General features: G+C 44.5%; 1 protein-coding gene across 9 annotated transcripts in view; it reads left to right on the top strand.

Moving 5' to 3' along the window:
- TIAM1 (TIAM Rac1 associated GEF 1) overlaps positions 1-19,184 on the top strand; it is a 193,830-nt gene that overhangs the window by 118,841 nt on the left and 55,805 nt on the right. For all 9 annotated transcript variants that reach the window (XM_049835108.1, XM_049835102.1, XM_049835101.1 and 6 more), the window contains 5 exons: positions 6,807-7,254; positions 9,653-9,825; positions 13,365-13,589; positions 15,050-15,235; positions 17,678-17,824. In XM_049835108.1, coding sequence (XP_049691065.1) covers positions 6,807-7,254; positions 9,653-9,825; positions 13,365-13,589; positions 15,050-15,235; positions 17,678-17,824 — 1,179 coding nt within the window. The remainder of the gene's footprint in view (positions 1-6,806; positions 7,255-9,652; positions 9,826-13,364; positions 13,590-15,049; positions 15,236-17,677; positions 17,825-19,184) is intronic.

Here is a 19,184-nt window from a genome sequence, read left to right as displayed (position 1 = left end):
CCAAGGTGCCAAATTACACTGTACAGCATTCACCAAGACAAGTTCACAAAGGAATCCTGGAACCAAAATCCATTGAAATCCATGCCTTAAGACTTTCCCAGGGATTATTGCCCAGAAACCTGTGACTGTGATTCATCCTTTCATAATGAGAGTGAAGCTTAGTGCTAAGAGAAATATCTAGAGGTCTGGGCTAGTACCTTTTTTGTTGGGAATAAATTTGATTTCAGAGAACCTTGGCCAAAACCTGCTTGCTTATTAAACCACTCTGAGCAGCTTTAATAACACATATAAGGGTTTGTTGGTTTTTTTAAAAAAATTTTGATTCTTTCAGACATCTGAAGAACTGTTGCACCAGTACAGTGAGTGCACAGAAGTAGGAACCAATGCTGCTTGTACATACCAGTATCTGATCTCTTTGAAATCCCAGAGGTAACAAACCCAGCATCTCAGTCTGGTATCCACATACAAATTGCAGTTGGCTTGTAACTGTACCTCACTCAACTTGGGAACCCTCCTAGGAGGTGTAAACAAGACCCAAACAATCCAACAGAAAACTGCAGTTGGCCTGTGTTGATTTGTGGCTGTCAGTTTAGTTCTCCAAAGCCTGCTGTCAATCTGGTGCATCCTTGCTCCTTCACGTATAATACTGTCCTGTTGTACACAGGCCTGTAGGTATCTTTAAAACCTTCTTTCATATCGAGTCCCAGCATCTGGTTGAGGGGCTTTGTTCCTTGCTGCGGTAGCAGATCTCCTTCATGTCATTATTATAATCCCTCTGACTTTACAGTGAGTTATGTGGACACGATTCAGTATGATTGTTAACAGTCTTCAGGACTGTATTCCTCCCAGACAGAACGAGCTATGGAGTTTCTTTTGTGTTTCTTCACTGCAGCTTTAAAACCATTTCTCCCACTCAGGTTTCAGCTGCAATTTATGATTTATCTTTGCTTCTTGGAATGTTTTGACTCTTTTTCAGACAGATACGTCTTCTAATGCATTCATTACCAGGTGTTCACGTTACTCTGGAGAAAGGTTTTTATTTTGATTTGGAGCAAGTCATACCTTAACAGACCACCTTGACCATCAAATGATGGCAAAAGTTAGTACTGAAAAGAGAGGAAAAATTTATCAGGCCAACCTGTTTCAACATAGGAGCTTCAAAGAGACACCAGGCACATAAAAGCATGCAAACCATCAGGCTGCTTACCCACGTATTTTAAATGTATTCTGTGGTGCTTGCCTAACTAGCAACCAGACAGGTTATGTGCAATTTCAGGCTGTTGCTGAATGTGAACACCTTATTGCTCTGTTGCTAAACAGGACGGGGAACAGAGGATATGCATTCTCTTGGAGGGAGCCCCTTACAAGAAAAAACCCCACTTGGTTGCCTTTTACTAACGAGTACTTTTAATCTAATGGTTGATTTAGAAAGAAGTATTAACCACATAAGGGACTGTTTATCTTAGGGAAGTAAGAGTTTTCCTACTAAATCAATCCCATGTGTCTAAAGTGCCCATGAATCACTGCTGTCAGTCAAGCAGAAACAATTGATTCACCATGCCATTTCAATAGGGCTGTTGGTGGGAAGTTTGGTAAGTGCGTCGTTATTGCAAGTGCTCTGAATGTGTTCAGTCATGAGCTGGAGAGTTGGGCAAGGCTTATCCCATCCAGTGGTCTTTTGCTAGCAGAGGCCAGTACCAAATATGTTCAAGACACTCTGAACCTGCCCCAAAACTTTTTGCTGTATTTTTGCTAGCTGAAGGTAGACCTTTTTTCTGAAGCAAAAGGGTTTTTTCTGTATATCTCCTAAATCTAGCAAGAATTTTTTAACAAATGTGGCTGTAGGGGACATATAGAGGTATGAGTATCATTTGAGTATGCAAAAGCTACAGCACCAAGTACATTAGCTTGATGTAGCCTGCATTACAGCTTTATTCCCCACTGGCTTGCTTCGCATGAAAGCCAGTGTTCACGTGAGGAAAAAACATGCATTTAAGTGGGTTGCTAATACTTTCACTAATATTTTACCCAATTGGTTCATCAGTTAAATTGTTCTCTGCATTTGATGGGGCTGTGATAATTCCACTTCATTACACTTGAATGCTATTAGGGCTGTTATAGCCGTCCTGGCACGTGGCCTGCTTGCTGGGCCTCGCTGCGTTCTTGTCAGTAACAATGGCACTATTCAGTCCGTCTCTGGTTTCTCATTCTGTGGCATATCTCTCTGGCATCGGACATTCCACCTTTCCCTCCTCTTTCCCTCCATTACTGTCTACTGAACTTCCTTTCATAAACCCCAGGCATTTACAACCGATACGGTAGCACTGCCAGTGTAAGAAATGGTGCCGCTCCTCCGGCATCTTCAGCAGCAGCAGGGATCCCAGATCCTGGTGGAAGCTGTGCTACTACTTACCACCTCCCCATCAAGGCACACAGTGCAGCACAGTCTCTGGAGCCTGTTTAGTTCCCTTCTTCAGCCAGTGGTCTTTAGGCAACTTTCTCCCTTTTCCACAAAGCAATCTTAAATTGAAGGGACAAAGCCCCCTCTTTATTCAATTTGTTGTCTCTATGGACTAAGACCTGTTGTGTTTGCAAAATGCCAAGAACTGCTATTCCCACGACTTCCCCCATCTCTCTGTCTTGGAGGAAATACGCTTTCTTTTCTTTGCTACATGCTTTCTACTTGGTGTGACCAATTTAATGATTTCCACCTCCCTCTTGCTTTGCCCTCTTGTCCTCCCAGGCCCAAAGCTAGGTAAACACCAGTGGGAAGGCTAAGTGGGACAGCACAGATTTTAGTTCCAGTCTTGCATTTGGTTCCTGGGATTGTCTCTCCGGGCAAAAATATTCCTCTGTGTGGAGGCAGCTGTTTGCCAGCCTTAAAATACAAGCCACAAGATCTCTGGTGAGGTGCAAAATATCCGGTGCAGTGTCCTGAATCTTACACAGAGCTGAAAGAAACTTCTGGGGGTTTTAACCAGTGAAATAAAACAGAGCCCCTAGATGATAGCAATTACAAGTCCAGAGTGATGTGCTGGTGATTTGTTATAATGTCTGTATAATGTCCAAAACTGTGGGCTTCAGAAACATGCATTCTGCAGTCTTCAGCTGTCTCCCAGCTCCCCTGATGTGCCTGCCATCAGCATCCCGGTGGAGAGCTGCAGGGATGCTGGGCAGGAGTCAGAGGGGTAAAGGCTGAGCCGTGTCTGCAGTTCACTCTTGGCCTCAAGAGTCTTTGGTTGGGAACTCCTTCTGCTGAGGAGTGAAATGCCTGTTTCATTAGCAAGCCTCTGTGGCATATCCCGTCATGGACCTGGGATGGTAATAAGTCTACCTCGGAAGAGAGAGACCTTGCTGTTGCCTGTGGGGCTCTTTGAGAACATGAGCAGGAAACGTGAGTAATTTTTAAATAGCTCTCATCAGGGTTACACAATGTTTGCTTTGCTTTTGGGCAGTAGCCTGTGGTGGCCATGTCAGCAGGTACTTTGAAGCTGGACACCAAAGCTAGGGGCCTGTGTATCCACATTGATCTCATCAGCGAACAGCCATGCTGCTCACAGTGTGACCTGGGATGTTTAAGTTTCAGCATCCTCGTTTGAAAATTTACAGGAGTATTTCTGTGCCCCCAGTGATGTGTTCATCAAACCCTGCTATGGTTTGTTGCTTGGCTTGGGAGTGTTACCGCTTCGGCCTTGGCACATTTCTACAGAAGCACTATACTAAACCTCTGTACTTTCTGCTGAACTCTCAATTGAATGCCCTTTAGTGTGTGGATTATAGCACTGTGAGACAGCCAGAGCAGATGCCGGCTGCTTCTTGAGAGCTTTTGATACCCTCCGATGAGAACGAGCTGACATTGCAGCAGGAGCTCAGAAGTCAGAGACCTGTGCAATGAATGCTCTTAACCCTACTAACCCCGAGACTGATCTTCTCATACAACAGACTTCCGAAAGTGCTAAGCTCACTCAATGCCACATTTCATAATCCATGAGCTTGAACAATATTAGCAGGCTGTAGGTTTTGAACAGTTCTGACTTTTGTATGCTCAGACCCTCCTCCTACCAAAGGCCTTGCATCAGTTGGCAAGAAGTCTTTGATACAGGATGTTTAAGAGAGGAAGAAGGAGTGCAGGGAGCAGAGGGAGATTAGGGACAGGGCTGCAGCATTATGCTGAAAAGATCTTTTGACCCATCCAGCCTATCACTTGCATTGTGGTAAAGATTATAAAGAAATTTGCAAAATGTTACTATTTAAGCTCATGAGCATATATAACATTCACTCCTGAGTTTTCCATCCTTGAATTTTTTTATAAATAATAAGCTGTTATGCCCATGTTATCAGTTAGTGAGTATAATCCCCATTTACAGACAGGGAAACTGAGGCCATTAATGCTGTGTCTCACCGAGGTTACACAAGAAGAAGGCTGTGTCACACTGGGCACAAGGAACCTTCAGAGCCTGCACTGCAGCGCTGTGCTTGAACATCTCTAGGTGCACTTCTGTTTTTGAAAAAATACTCCCATCTGCTAAAAAGCACCAAGAAAGTTTTATGCATACACTGGCTGGCAAAACTACAAATCCGATCTCCCTCAAGTTGGTGGTCTGTTTTAGTAGCTCTTTATTTTTTTAAACTGCCTAGTTCTAGTTAAAGCATGAGATATGCTTCCTAAAAGTTACATCGGCTAAAATTTTGGAATTGAATCTACACTTTTTATATTGCATGGCTAAAATAATTCTGAGACAGATTGTATATTTATTAAGTCATTAACCTAAAATAAAGATCTCAAAATCTCAAATAATTTCTGTTGCCACCATGTTCATTGCAGAATGCAGATTTGTTTATGCTCTACGAGTGACACGCTTCTTCCCTTTAAAAAAATTATGGAGGAAGAAGGCCCTAGAAGACAAATGCAAACCCCAGTCATCGTATAGGAATAACTATTCCAGTGAACACGGGGGATCCAGTTCAGTTCTTTGGTGCTCTGGTTTTATGCCAATGTAGCTTATGTTGGCAGAGAGGCAGTGCCTCAGGAGTGTGAGTGTCAAGCGGCCGTGCCAATCCTGGGTCCCTGATGCATGGGGTCTCAGATGGAGCACTGTCATCAGAAGTTGCACCATCCAGCTTTTCATGATGGAATGCAAAAACTTGCTTGCGGCAGTGTTTTGTAAACACCGGTTTCTGAGCAGCACCAGTTCTCCTCTCCAGATATCCCTCCTTGTGCTGCAAGAGATGGGAAGATAATTGGCTTGCAAAAACCAAGTGGATTGGAACAGCAGAAAAAAACACATGGTTGTGAAAACTGCTCTGTATGGGTTGATGACTGCACTTACAGGAAGCCCTGCTCAGCTCATTCACATGCGATGGGAGTAGAGGAATATTGTCCTGTCCAGAACAGCTTGTCTATCACTATGTATTGCATTAAACAACCAAACTGACTAGGGTAACTGTGCTTATTGCATGGGGAAGGAAGTGCTTGTTCTTCCAACTGGACTCCCAAGTCTCCCTCGAGAGGTAGCTTTTATAAAGAACGAGCCCATCCGTTACAAATTAATGCCTTAAAAGTTAGTCGAATTCAGCAACACCCGTCCCCTCCCCCTAAGGTTTCCTCATCCAGCTCTTGCTCCACCGGAGGAAGGTTTCAAACAGAGCTCGGTGGAGGGTTTCTCAGTTTCCGCAGAGCTGCTCTTGGATGCATAGAAAACTTGTGCTTTAACCAACACCTAGAAGCTTGTTTTCTCCCAAAATAAACACTGCATTCTGCCACCTTTTTTTCAGAGTCTCCTCATTTTTTAAAAAACTTGTAAATCAAGCACCAGCTGCTCTTGCAGGAGAGGTAGAGGCTGAAATTCCTGTTGTTTTGGCCATATTTCTCACCTCTTTGCATCGTCTTCCCTGGCTCCCTCTTCTCTCGAGTATCTAACATAAGATACTTCTCTCCACTTACAGGTCTTAGCCTTTATTTGTCCTCCTTCCAAAACTGCCACAGATGCCTTTGAGTGCTGAGATTGTAGTGGTTAGCCCCCTTTGGGCACTAACCTTGTTGCAGGGGGCAAGCTGAGCCACTAAGACTTTGAAACCTGAATTCGGTCATGTTCTTTCTCGTCTTGCTCAAGCTGGCCATATTCTTGTCTCTTCTGAGCTTTCAACTGCAAGTTGGTGGGGACCAGGAAGGGTCTTCTGTTGTTGCACTATTTTGGCAGGGTCTATCAGCATGGGATTCTGGCCCATCATTAGGGTTTGTGATGTAGAAGTGACACAAAACAGAAATAATCTCAAATACGTTAACTTCTCAGGAGAAAAAAAAGTACCTTTTTAGTTATATAATTTGCAAATTACAATCTTGGGATGTCTAAAATGTATCTTCAGCTGTAGGTGTGAATGTACAATATCAATGTTTTCTTTTTAAAATGCGTAGGTTGATTGCTGCTTTTCTTGACACTGCCAGTTTTTGCTACCATATGTTCTCCTTTTGCAAAACCTTTAGCACTGTTAACTTAGCTTAATGTAAACAGATGATGCTGCATCTTATATTCCAAAATACTAGGGCTGTAGAAGCACCACCTGAAGTTGTGTGTGTGCGCGTGTGACCGATCTTTCCTAAACTATGCTGGAAGTTCTGCCTACCCTACCTTTTCTTCCAGTTGTTCATCTTCAGAAGAAAAAGAGATGAGGGATTTCCAGTGCCAGACGAAATGGGGTTGTGAAGAGATGTGGTGCCACTTGGGCATTTTGGGTTCTGTCAGTGTCTCCAGAAGGCCAGCCTTGGCCAGGCTCTTCATCTCATGCTGTGTCTCTCTTGCAACTAGGACGTCAACGCAGGTGAGGGGAGCGAGTTCACCGACAGTGGGATCGAGGGAGCAGCCACCGACACAGACCTCCTTTCTAGACGCTCCAATGCTACCAACTCAAGTTACTCCCCGACAGCCAGTCGGGCTTTCATCGGCAGCGACAGCGGCAGCAGCTCGACGGGCGATGGGCTTCGCCAGGGGGTCTATGAGAACTTCCGCCGGGAGCTGGAGATGAGCACCACCAACAGCGAGAACCTGGAGGAGGCCGGGTCTGCCCTCAGCGACGAGCAGAGCAGCGGCACCCTCAGCTCCCCGGGGCAGTCTGACATCCTCCTGACGGCTGCCCAGGGCACGGTACGGAAAGCCGGCGCTCTGGCAGTGAAAAACTTCCTGGTGCACAAAAAGAACAAGAAAGTGGAGTCGGCCGCGCGCAGGAAATGGAAGCACTACTGGGTTTCCTTGAAAGGTACAGAGCAAGTGTACAAGGGTTTATCCAGATGGGTGTCTGCGGTGTCCTGTGGGTTGTATGTTGCTGCAGATGAAGAAACCAATAGCCTAGACTCTTAACAAAAGCTGCTGTGAAATTCAGTGTAATTAACATCAAGCATGAGGAAGCGGTCCTGATGTTTTTCGGGGGGGGGGTGTTATTCGATGGTTGTTGATGTGCTTACATTATGGCATGTGTGTAGTCCAAGACACATGACTGTGCTGCACTGAAGTGGGGTCACACCCTACTTCGAGTCCTGCTGGCACCACCTAGGGTGGCTTCTCTGAGCACTGGGTGTTTCCTTTAAGAAGCATGTCTATGGCTTGCTGACAAACTAAATACCTGTGTGCAGCCGCAGGCACATCACAGTGGGAGTTTGCTAGTGACGACACTGGCCTGCATCAAAACAGGGGCTCTGTCTTTGTGTGCATTTGTCTTGTAACTCTTGTGCTTAGTGCTACTGGCCCATCCTTCTCCGAGATGTGCTTCACGAGTATAAACACCCATCGAGTTGCAACACATTCACGGTATGGACAGGAAGCCGTGGTTTGGTCATCGAGGCTGGCTTGTGACTTGGGAGATGTTGGCTCTGGCTGCGTCAGCCATCCTGCGGTGGGCAGCCCTCGGCACCTGGCTGCTCTGCCAGCCTCCTCGGCTGCTTGGGCCACATACCCTTTTCTCTTTGGATTTTTGCAGTTCCCCCTGGGAGCAAGCTCCAGCCCCGTTCGGGGTCTGAGTGCTTATAAATGCACATAAATGTTAACGGAGCAGCGAAACTTGGGAGCCGGCCTCCTAAAGCGACATCTAATCTTCATGCGGTTGCATCAGCAGTAAAACGGGAAGCAATGCTTGCAGGGTTTTGGGACTGGCATCGCTCTCCTCCACCACGATGGGCCTTGTCTGTGAGCCAGGGGAGGCAGAGCCATGTCTCCTGCTGTAGGTGCGATTACCAAAAAGATCTGTATGGTTAAGGCCCTGTCCTCCCCACAGAGTGCTTTTTTTAGAGCACCTTTTCTTTTTTCTTTTTTTAAATTGGCAGGACTATTTTAAAACCAACAGCAAAGTAAGGTGCCAGCTCTTCCTTGGGGTGGTTAGAGAGACTGGGGAAATGAAAGAGGAGAGAGGGAGGGCTCAGGGGCAGCGGGGAGCCCTAATCTCCTGGGAGGGGGGTCCTGCGGCAGGAAGGTCTTGCTGTGAGGCAAACAAAGGGCCATCTGGGAGGAAAAAGGGGAAGGATGAGCACGGAGGCAATGTTATTTTGAAGTGCTTTGACTCAAGTGGAGTGTTTGCTCCTTAGATTGCTGTGCCTTAATAATGTTAGTGTTTAAACGAGGCTTTGAAGTTAACAGCTGCTATTGTTTGGCTGCAAATAGTTTTCTGAGGGGCTGGGTAACAGGGCATCCCTTTGCACCGAGAGGGCTGTTTCCAGTGGCAGAGAAACAATGTGCCAGTTTTAGTTTAAAACAACTGTAGATAATGTGGGAAGGTGGGAGGGAGAGAAGGAGACCCTTTTTTGGCAGTCTCCCAAATCGCAGGCTTGCTATACCTCCCCCGCCCCAGAGAACTGTAAAGATTATTTTGTAAAACCAAGCAGGTTGTTTGTTGTCCCCAGCGAAAATGCGTTTTTGGTTTTGGCCATATTGCCGTGAGTCAGAGCTGAAATGTTACAGTGGAATAAAGATTTGGTTTATGCTTTTTGTTTGTTTGTTGGGTTTTTTTGGTACATCAGTCTTTCAGTAAGCACAGCTCATTCCAGTCCATTTTTTCTTCCAGTTACTCATCTGCATTCAGTAATTAAATTGCTTGATCTTTGCCTTGCAGGGACTGTAGCAGCTGCAGGAGGCTGAGGCAGGGCCATGAAGGTTTGCCTGGGGGCCTGTCTGCTCCACGGCCGGCTCCCAGCTGTCCGGCACTGCCAGGGGAGATGCTATCTCACGTCTACATCTTCCTTTTGGTCCCCTTGGTGGGACTGGGTGGCTGTGGAGGACCCCCACTTTGGGACTTATGATGATATTTCTCATCTGGGGCTGTATTTTACTGCCCATGACTTTCTAGGCTCATGTCTGTGGCTCTGTTTTAGCAATCCTAGGGTGAACAAAATGGCCTGCTGGGGCACGGCTTGATGTACCATACAGCTCATGGTGTGCTCCCATGGGGTGGAAACCACCACCTGGTCAGGCTAAAAACTGGGCCATTGCTGGTGCTCTCCACTGTGGGGCTAAAAACCTGAACAGGCCCTGGCAAATCCTTCCATCCTTCCTCATCCCTGTGACAATTTTACAGATGATTTATAGTCCCAAAAATTAGTGCTGAATAGATGCAGGACGGACATTACGTTTAAATGTGTTGCTTGCTAATACATGATTGTCTCTTTTAGGATGCACGTTGTTTTTTTATGAGACTGATGGCAGATCTGGCATTGACCACAACAGCATCCCAAAGCACGCTGTCTGGGTAGAAAACAGCATAGTGCAAGCAGTGCCTGAACATCCCAAGAAGGACTTTGTCTTCTGTCTCAGCAACTCCCTTGGGGATGCTTTCCTCTTTCAGGTTGGTCTGGCTCAAGGATTTTACAAATTTGTTTTCCTTTTCTGTCTCCAGCCAAGGAGGAAATCTTAGCTCTGGTTGAAATCAGTGGAAAAATCCTGCTGCCTCCAATAGGTTTGGGATTTTCCTCTGGCAGCACTAGAGGAAGGACACGATATATTTGGTAAATGCCACTCAAGAGACACACTACCACATGTGAGTCACTGTCAGATCTGCTGTTTTTATTGACTGACCGGACCCTCTTTGTGTAGATGGTTGGAACAAAGTAAGACTTAAGAAATATTCTTACTTCCCTGTTAAAACTGTGAATTTTGCATGGTTTGACAGCATGCTTATAACACACAGACCAGGGCAGTTACCATACAGGACATACAACAGTGCATTAAATATGCTGTGACACTATCTGCGTCTCCTAAGAGACGTATCAAAGATGGGACCTTGCGGAGAGGCTCAAGGAGTTTACAAGACCAAGAGGAGTTTGAAGGGCAAGGGGATACTTGGACCTCCAGGTGCTTTCCCAATGGCACTGCAGAATCCAGTTGCCCCTTGTTCATACAGACCTTAGTCAGCATCTTGCTGTTGCCCAAGAGGAGACTGAAAGTGCATGTTCAGTTTTTTCAATCAGAAAATAGAAATGTCTGAATTTCACAGAGTATGTCTGAAAAAAATCCGGTAATTATATCAAAGACCATACATTAGTTGATGTGTTTCACTGAAAAAGATTTCTGTATTTTGGGACCTGCTGCTTCCCTAAGTGATTTTTAGGTTGGTGTTCCACTTATGGTCTCAGTGTGTGCTTGAAAGGTTGTGGAGCACCACCTCCTCTTGATCTACTGATATAAGCTGCAAAAATATTTTCCATGCAGTTTTCTAAGGAAAAACCTTCATTCTTATAAAATTAATGCCAGTGGATGCTAAATGCTCAAAAGGTCACATTCAGTACATTTATTTTATGGCATCACAGTGCCTTATTCATTAAAAGCCCGTGTCATTATGCCATGGGTAGATTTTCATGTAACTTTGTGGGAAAAAGCAAAAATGAGCCTTTTCAAATGAAAAACAATCATTTATATTGCCTTGCAGAAATTTTTCCTTGATGTGTCCCTTCTGCCATAGAACCCCATGCATCGCTAGCGAAGCAGAAGAGAAAGAAGGGATGGGTTTGGGGAGAAGGGAAGGAGACCAGCTGCAGTGGTGGAAGTAATGTGTGAGTGACTGTGCTGTAGGGCTTGCTCTGCTGCACTCAGAACAGCCAACGCACGTGTATGGCTGTTGAGCAGTGTTACCTAACTGCTCATGTCATACATGTCCGTCCACACATAACACAGTGCTGTAGTAGCTGTTTTGATGAGAAGAAACCACCAACCTGCACAAGGCTATTTCTGTCCCATGGAGACTGTGTATGTAGGGACAAATAGGGTTGCTCTGTAATGCGTACAGATATTGGACATCTTGTAACAAGCCTTCCCACTGCATTGCACCTAGAGACATCACATACCTCCTACATGATGGTTCCTTGCTCAGTCAGTTCTTATTGTGCCTACACAAATCCATTACTTGCATATGTCACATGCATTTTCCAGGAGCTCAGAGCAACATGTGACACCACATACTTATGTATCAGATGTTTGCAGCTTGTTTATGTGTTCCCTTCCATTGAGGAGTGATTCCCCTTGCCTACTCATCTACCAGAAGAGTCTTCAGCTCCTAAAATCCATTCCAGATTGTTTTTTTCCCTCCTTCTCCCCAGGAGACTAAAAAGAAAACTGAATCTAATGGTATACAGATAACATTTTAAAATTAAATAAGATAAAAATATGACCTCTGTTAAGATATTGCTAGGAATTAACAAAACAGACCATCTCATTATAAGTCCAGTGCTACTCTCTTATCTACTGGGGACTAGGTTTCACCACCTGACTGTAGGCAAAGTGTCTCCCATTCTGCAAATAATTTCTGTATTTTCAGCAGAAATTCCTCAGCAAGGGGGGGCTCAACATGTCTTTAGCAGTGGTGATAAGACACTGTAAGCCCCTATCTATGAATGAGAGCTTGTTAATACTATTACCTGGGCAGGGAGCTTGACCAATTTAAGCAATATACATTGTACAGTGCCAACTGAAGACAAGAAAATTGGGAGTAAGAGATTTGTCTTTCCAGTGTACACCCTATCTTCTGCTTAGGACTTCTAACCTGAGCTAAGGAAAGTGATGTCATTCTGGGACATGTGAGTTTCACCTGCTTCAGTACCACAGAAGTTTTGGGAGCATCAGCCTGAAGTCCAGCCTATGCATATGTGATTTCCAGAGTCAGGCTTCTGTGGGAATCTCTCCTTGGCTTCAGTAAGCCATGTCCTTTGCTGTTAGTTGTGACCACCAGGAGAACAGTGAGGATGACCTTCTTTATCTATGCTAGCAACTGGAAAAGTTGTACTGTGCTGTCTATTAATAGATCAGGTATCATCAGAAAGTTTAATTAGAACAAGGTGGTTTGGCACCTTGCTACTTTTTCAGCAATGAGCCAAATACCAGTGTGATTACTGCTAAAGGCTGACACTCAGAGAAAGTCCACTGCAATGCTGAGTTGGCTGTAAATTTTGGTTTGCAACCTACTGTAAAAAAGGGGTGAAGCTTAGTAAGAAGGCTAAGAAGATTTACTTTTTATTTTGAAAGTCTGGAAAAGGAATGCTTTGAAATATTCTTCTTTCTGTGTCAAAAGCCTCTAATCAGAATAGTGCTCTTCTGGCAAAATATGCTGGTGTCTCATGCCCCAGCCTAGTATCTCATAGAATTATAGAATCTCATAGAATGGTTTGGGTTGAAAGGGACCTTAAAGATCATCTAATTCCAACTCCCCTGCCATGGGCAGGGATACCTGTTGCTCAAAACCTCATCTAACCTGGCCTTGAACAATTCCGGGGAGGGGAGGTGTTCCCTTTTCCCAAACTGTCATACAGAAGCTTGGGAAGGGACAGTACTAGAGCTGTAAAAATTCTGATGAGCCTGCCTTTAATGATAACGGGGTTGTCTTCAGAGTGCTTTGGGACCTTCAGAAGTGGAAAGCTTGTCTGTCTGTGCATCATAACAAAGGTACTCATAGATATCATGGTCAGGTTTTATGCCATTAATTTATTACTAACTGTTGCATGCCAAAAAAGCTCTCCATGCTGTGAAGAGCACAGAGGCTGGTACGTTCCCTGCCTTAAGGAACTGGGAGTTTAGAAAACATCGCTAAATGTTGAGCTACAAATTATGGCAGCACTGCATTGAACAAGGAAGGTAATTCCTGAGACCTTGCTGGGAAATGCTGTACAGCTGCAAAGCACAGATATAGGTGTAATTCCAAGTCCTGAATGCCTAGTGCTGAGTTAAAAATGGCCTGCTTAAGAATGATGGGGTTTTTATTACTTCTCTCGTAAGTGGATTTAAGGCTTTGAATCTTAAGATCAAAGGGACAGGAAACTCCTTGGAATTGCATTTGTTAATCTCCAATCAATTTTAAAGAGGGTCCTGACTTCTTTTCCCCTCTTTCCCTCTCTTCAGACCTCTAGCCAGACCGAACTGGAGAACTGGATCACGGCAATCCATTCAGCTTGTGCAACCGCAGTGGCAAGGCAGCATCACAAAGAGGACACCGTCAAGCTCCTGAAAACAGAGATAAAAAAGCTGGAGCAGAAGATTGATATGGATGAGAAGATGAAGAAAATGGGTGAAATGCAGCTGTCCTCAGTAACGGACTCCAAGAAGAAGAAGACCATATTGGATCAGGTAATTGCTTATGTGAAGCTTGGTTATGTGAAATAAGCCCCTAGCAAATATTTAAGGCTTTCTTCAAGTAGTGGTACCTCTGTCTGCTCCCACTGTGCCATGTGTGTGCACTGGCAGAGCTCCCCAGAGCAGGCAGGACATGTGTTGGCAGGAGAGCTGTGCTGGCTGTCCTAGTTGCACCATTTTTCCAAACAATGTGCACTAAGATACAGCATGGGCTGTCTTCTGGCCTGCATGCAAGGGATTTGGCTAGCTGCTCGGAGGTTGAATCAGTGTTTTAGGGGAGTGAAGAGGCTACCAGGCCATGGCAGCAGGATGCCTTAGGGGAAGAGCTGGTCATAGACTGACAAATGCTGCTGTAGCTGTTGTCTTAAGTGTGGAAGAGGCTGGTTCATCTTCTGGCAGATGGGATGAAGAAGCCACCTCCAGTTTCTGCTTGTTATAAGGGCTTGCCTTGACCTCATGGCTGCAGCCCTGCCTGCCCCTCCGGACCGCTCCTTCTGACTTCAAGTGGACAACATAGTTGTGTTTCAGAAGCAGAGAGCCTAGAGCCAGATGTCTCTCCCGCTGCCGTAGCAGCACCTTATTTTAGGAAACTAACATATGGCTCTTGCTTCACTAGTTTGTAGCTCTTTTACCATGCCTGCCAAACGCGCCTGTACTGCAAACCATAGGGAGCAGCCGGGCCCTAATGCATTAAGCTAAAGAGATTTTGTACCCCCTGGAAGCCTGTGAGAAGGGGGGAAAGAGGGGGGAGATGCTTGCTTCTCTTGAAAGGGCTCCACTCAAAGGCTGTCAATCACAGTGAGAGGGCAGAGCAGTCTCTCTCTTTATGTAACAGTTTTTCTAAATGCTTTGAAACTGTTTCCTATCAGCAATTTGAATTATTTAAATAAGTCCTTACATAGGCTGATTATAGTGCTCTTCTGCTGATAAGATTAATTATCCCCAGAGTACTACACTTTTTCAAGTATGGCGAGCTCCGTTGATGCTTACAGCAATGCTGCTGCTGCGGTTGCTGATTTGGGGCTCTCTGTATGTGTAATTTGGTGGGGTTTGGTGGTCTTGTTTCTCACATGTCCTTGATGCATGAAAGAAGCCTCTTAAGGGACTACTTAGAAGAGAATCTGGAATACAAAGAAAATTAAAAATGAGATTTTAATCCTATTAATAGCATTGTATCAAAGGAGCAGTTATCCCTGGAGAAGACATGCCATGAACATAAAAACATTGTTTTCCATCTAATGAAAACTTTTTTATTATTTGTATCCTTTTTGGGGTTGGGAGGGGAGGGGAGAGTGGGAAAGAAGGGGGATCAAGGTTTCTTGAGTGAGATCAGCATTGGTGAAAAAGGTATGTTACTGGGAACAGTAGAATTTTTTCAAGGTATTTACCTCTGTCCTTCCTCCTCTCCCCTTCTCTTCTTGTACATCTTGCTCCTCAATCTTTGATGTACACAGATCTTCGTTTGGGAACAAAATCTTGAACAGTTCCAGATGGACCTATTTCGGTACCGCTGTTACTTGGCTAGTCTCCAAGGAGGGGAGCTCCCAAACCCTAAAAGACTGCTTGCTTTTGCCAGCCGTCCGACAAAAGTTGCGATGGGTCGTCTTGGAATCTTTTCAGTCTCATCGTTTCATGCACTGGTAAGTTTGAACAGAGGCCAGGGGTCATCTTTGCCAACCTGCAAATCGCTTCACATGTCCAATGCAGAGATCATGTCGACAAACAGCAGTCTGTCCCTCGGAGGTGAGCCCTTACCTTAGTGTGCAAAATATTCTGCTTCCTGAAAGGGGTGTGTGTCCTGGATATAGATGAAAAAGCAGATGCTTGCAAGCCATGGCCTTATGGAAGAACTATGTTTCTCGTAACCATGTGATTTTTAATTTCCAGATCTGTACTATAAACATGCTTTCTATAAACAGATCTTCCTGTTACAAGAGCAGGCTCACCTCTAATGTCCATGTACATGAGCTTGATCCAAAAGTCCTGTGAAGTCAGTGGGAGTCTTTCCGAGGCCCTCAGCAAGTGTCGGCTTAGACCTTCTCAGGCATGGCTTGCTTTCTACCATATGGATGAAACTACTGACCAATTAGTCTAATATCCGGTCTGCAGTGATCAACACCTGATGCTCCACAAGGGAGGGGAAATGTTCTTCTCTGCTACTTATGGTGTGGCAAATAATGTTTAAAATGGTTGTTTAAGTAATGTAACAACCCAGCTCTTAAAAATACAGGGAAATGTATTGCAAAGTGGTGTTTTTTTAATGAATTTAAATCAAGTTCCTGTAGTTTTGGTTTGGACTCCTGGAGCTTCACAAAAATAGCTGAGCTCCACTGTTGTCTTGTAGATGTCAGCTGTACCCTTCAATTGAATCTATAGCTGTAATTCAGTCCGGGGCGTTTTTATTCTTTTATATATGAAAAGATTAGCGTCATCATCCTGATAATTGCTGGTGGATTTATATTTTTTTTAAGTGGCGGGCTGTAATTTGCATTTATGCTTATTTTTTTGCATCTAGCAAAGCACTGAGCATTAGCCTGAAAAACAGTCTGCCTCTTCATGCTGGTGTCTCTTGAGAGCCAAGTGAAAAAAAAATGTTTTGAGTATGTTGTTTTGGAAAAGACACGTGCTTTCTTCTCCTTTAAGCAAGCTCTCGTGTCCTCCTTTGCCCTCAATAGCATGGAGATGGTGCAGTGAGTCTCAGACTCGAGCTGGGTGCTGCATGGTGATAGCGTGGCATCCCTAGCTCTGCTGAAGATGTTCCTCAGTACATTAGTCAGAGGATGTGCTAGGTCTCCCAGGTGCCTCTGCACAAACGTCCCAGATACAGTTAAGAAATGTCTCAGAAGTCCAGGTTCTGGAAATGGAGACGCTTGTAGTAGTGTTTAAGTTCTCGTTTTCCTTGATTTCTCCACATTTCCCAAGGAGAACACAATTACTAGTATAGCGACAGTTCCCTTGCTACACAAGCCAGCCTTCTGTTTGTCCTGTCTTTATATGTGTTTTTGTATCTGCTGCACCCAAACAACCAGTTTCTCAGCTCTGTAGCTTGGGGCATCACTCAGAGATTCGGGTGTTCCCGCTAGGCTTGCCAAACGACAGTCACATTTTGCTAGTTTCGGCCGTGGGAATCCAGTACAAAGGTGTTCCAGGAAGCATACAGCCAAGTCGGCAGGGTGGGTTGGTCTGTCTCTCTGTCTGTCTAGCTTTGCCTTGCGCTCCCGTTCATACCTGCCATCTCCTACCGCTCCCTTTTTCACGGGAGAGGAGCTTGCTCTCCTGAGGCCACCTCCACATGGGAAATCTGCTTAAACTTTGGCCTAAACACTTCACCTCTGACTAATGTCACACTAATTTCTACCAGAAACTTGAGAAACACTCCCCAGATATTTGGTTTCGGTAAAGGCAAATATCTTTTTGCTCCAAAGGGGTTGCCACAGGCATTTTTTAAGTACCCAAGCAGTTAACACTGCTCCAGTCGAAAGGATCATTTCAGCTTTTTTTCTTCCTGTGTTTTGTTCAGTCCTTCAAATGTTGCTATCTTTAAGGAAGTGCAGGTTTTAAATACCTTGACCTATTTGCAAGCCTTTATCTGGCCTTGTAGCAGTTATTAGTCAGTTCCAGGATGCCCAGAGTGCTTCCACAGGAAAGACCAAAGAGAAAGACAGGGCTTTTCGGAAGCAACAGATAAGTTGGGAAATCTCCGGTTTCATGTGTCCAGCTTTGAAACCTTGATAGAAAAAAAAAAAAAAAGAAAGAAAAAAACCCCAAACCCTTCACTGGTGCTGAGGCTTTGCTCTGTGATGATTAGGCTGCTTCAAAATATCTCAGATTAAATGCCAAAAAATGGGAGGGTGGTACTGTCCATTTTAATTTTTGATATTTGACATTGGAAGAAGTGAGTTGAACTGCAGTGAGAAGGAAGTAGCCTGGCAGCATCACCATTGTCCCTGTTGTGAGTATACATTGTTGTCATAGGATTTGCCTTTTTTTTCAAACCAGATTCCACTGTTTGTTAGATTATGTAAGCCACGGTGTGGTGGGATGCTGCGACCTTTGATTTTAAAACCATGTGTCATTGACAGGTGGCAGCTCGCACAGGGGAGTCCGGAGTGAGGAGAAGGACGCAGGCCATGTCCAGATCTGCCAGTAAACGGAGAAGCAGGTTTTCTTCTCTTTGGGGGCTGGATACTACCTCGAAGAAAAAGCAAGGGAGGCCAAGCATTAATCAGGTAAGTGTGTGAAAGTTTGTGATATTGTTATTTTCAAGGCTTATTTCTTAGCATGCCGAATGCAGCTCATGCAACGAGTCACTTGCATCAAGCACTTACACATCCAGCTTTAACCTTACCTGTTTAATCTTTCACAGCGTATAGTCATCTCATTCCACATCCTCTTAAAAAATCAGTGACTGTAATTACAGATAAGTATACAGCAGCTCCTATCAAACAAGGTTTGGAGTTCGCACTTCTTTAGCTGAACTGGTTGCATTTCTACTGTTGTTGCATTTCTGCTGCTTCTGCTTTTGCTGGAGGTACTTTCCCTAAACTCAGGAGTAACAAAGCGGCAGTGTAAAGCAGATACAACTTTAGAAGGAAAAAAAAAGTGCAGACTTGTTTGTTTCTTTAAATTAAAATTATGACTTTGTAGCATACTTTACATGTAGCTGAGTTTGGGGAAAACTTCCTGAAGTAGCGAAAGCTTTGCATTTAGTAGAGACGGTCCCTGTTTTGCTTCAGATTTTTAAAAAAGCAAAAGCTGAAACATTTCCGTCCAGTCACTGCCCAGATCTTTCTCTAGAAAACGTGTTTCAGTGTGGTAGGAAGGTGCTTCCATGTTATTCTTTCCGAACATCCCTAATTATAGCTTTCAGTTTTTTGAGAGCTATACCTCATCTAATTGCAGGAAGTGTAGGCTTTTCTTTTCTTTCTCTTCTTTCACTTTTTGGAGGGAGAAGGGCTTGGGACACATGTTGTTCTGTGCCCTGTGATTTCTTCTTCCTTCTGTTAAAGCAGCAGTGGGTGTTTGTTTTGTTTAACAGAGGATGAATGCTGCAAAATCATTTAGCTTGTTTTTAGCGAGACATTAAAAGTTCACCTAATATTTAGTGGCTGAGTAAAAGCTCAGGGTTTTGCTGGGAAGCAGCAGATGACTCTGTGAGTGCATTCCCAATTCTTTGTGCTGGTGCTATGGCATCCCTGTTGCTTTGTACTTATTTTCCCCAAATCAAGTGCAATCCCTTGTCCTGAGCTAGGATCCTGCCCATGCTGTGTCTTCAGACCTGTTTTTTTTCCTGAACTCACCCTTTTTTTATTTTCTGTGGGGATAAATGCATTCTTCACGCTTCCTCCCTGCACCCCCACCCCCCTCACTCCTCAATAAGCACAGGCGTGAAAAGGGATTTTGTTCCAGGTTAAAGAAAAGTCATACTGGAGAGAGTCAAAGAAAAAGTAGTTTTGACAAAGTAGCAGAATGTCTAAATGTAGTGCCTGAACACATTTCCCCTGCTCGTGTGTAGTAGCATGCAAAGTATTGCCAAGTTGAAGCAGTAAACTGTAAATCCGTAAAGGTCAGTGACCTTCTCTCATCCTG

This window comes from Accipiter gentilis, chromosome 32 (genome assembly GCF_929443795.1).
Source record: "Accipiter gentilis chromosome 32, bAccGen1.1, whole genome shotgun sequence".
In the NCBI taxonomy this organism is placed as follows: domain Eukaryota; kingdom Metazoa; phylum Chordata; class Aves; order Accipitriformes; family Accipitridae; genus Astur; species Astur gentilis.
This window is presented reverse-complemented; position numbering and strand designations above follow the sequence as displayed.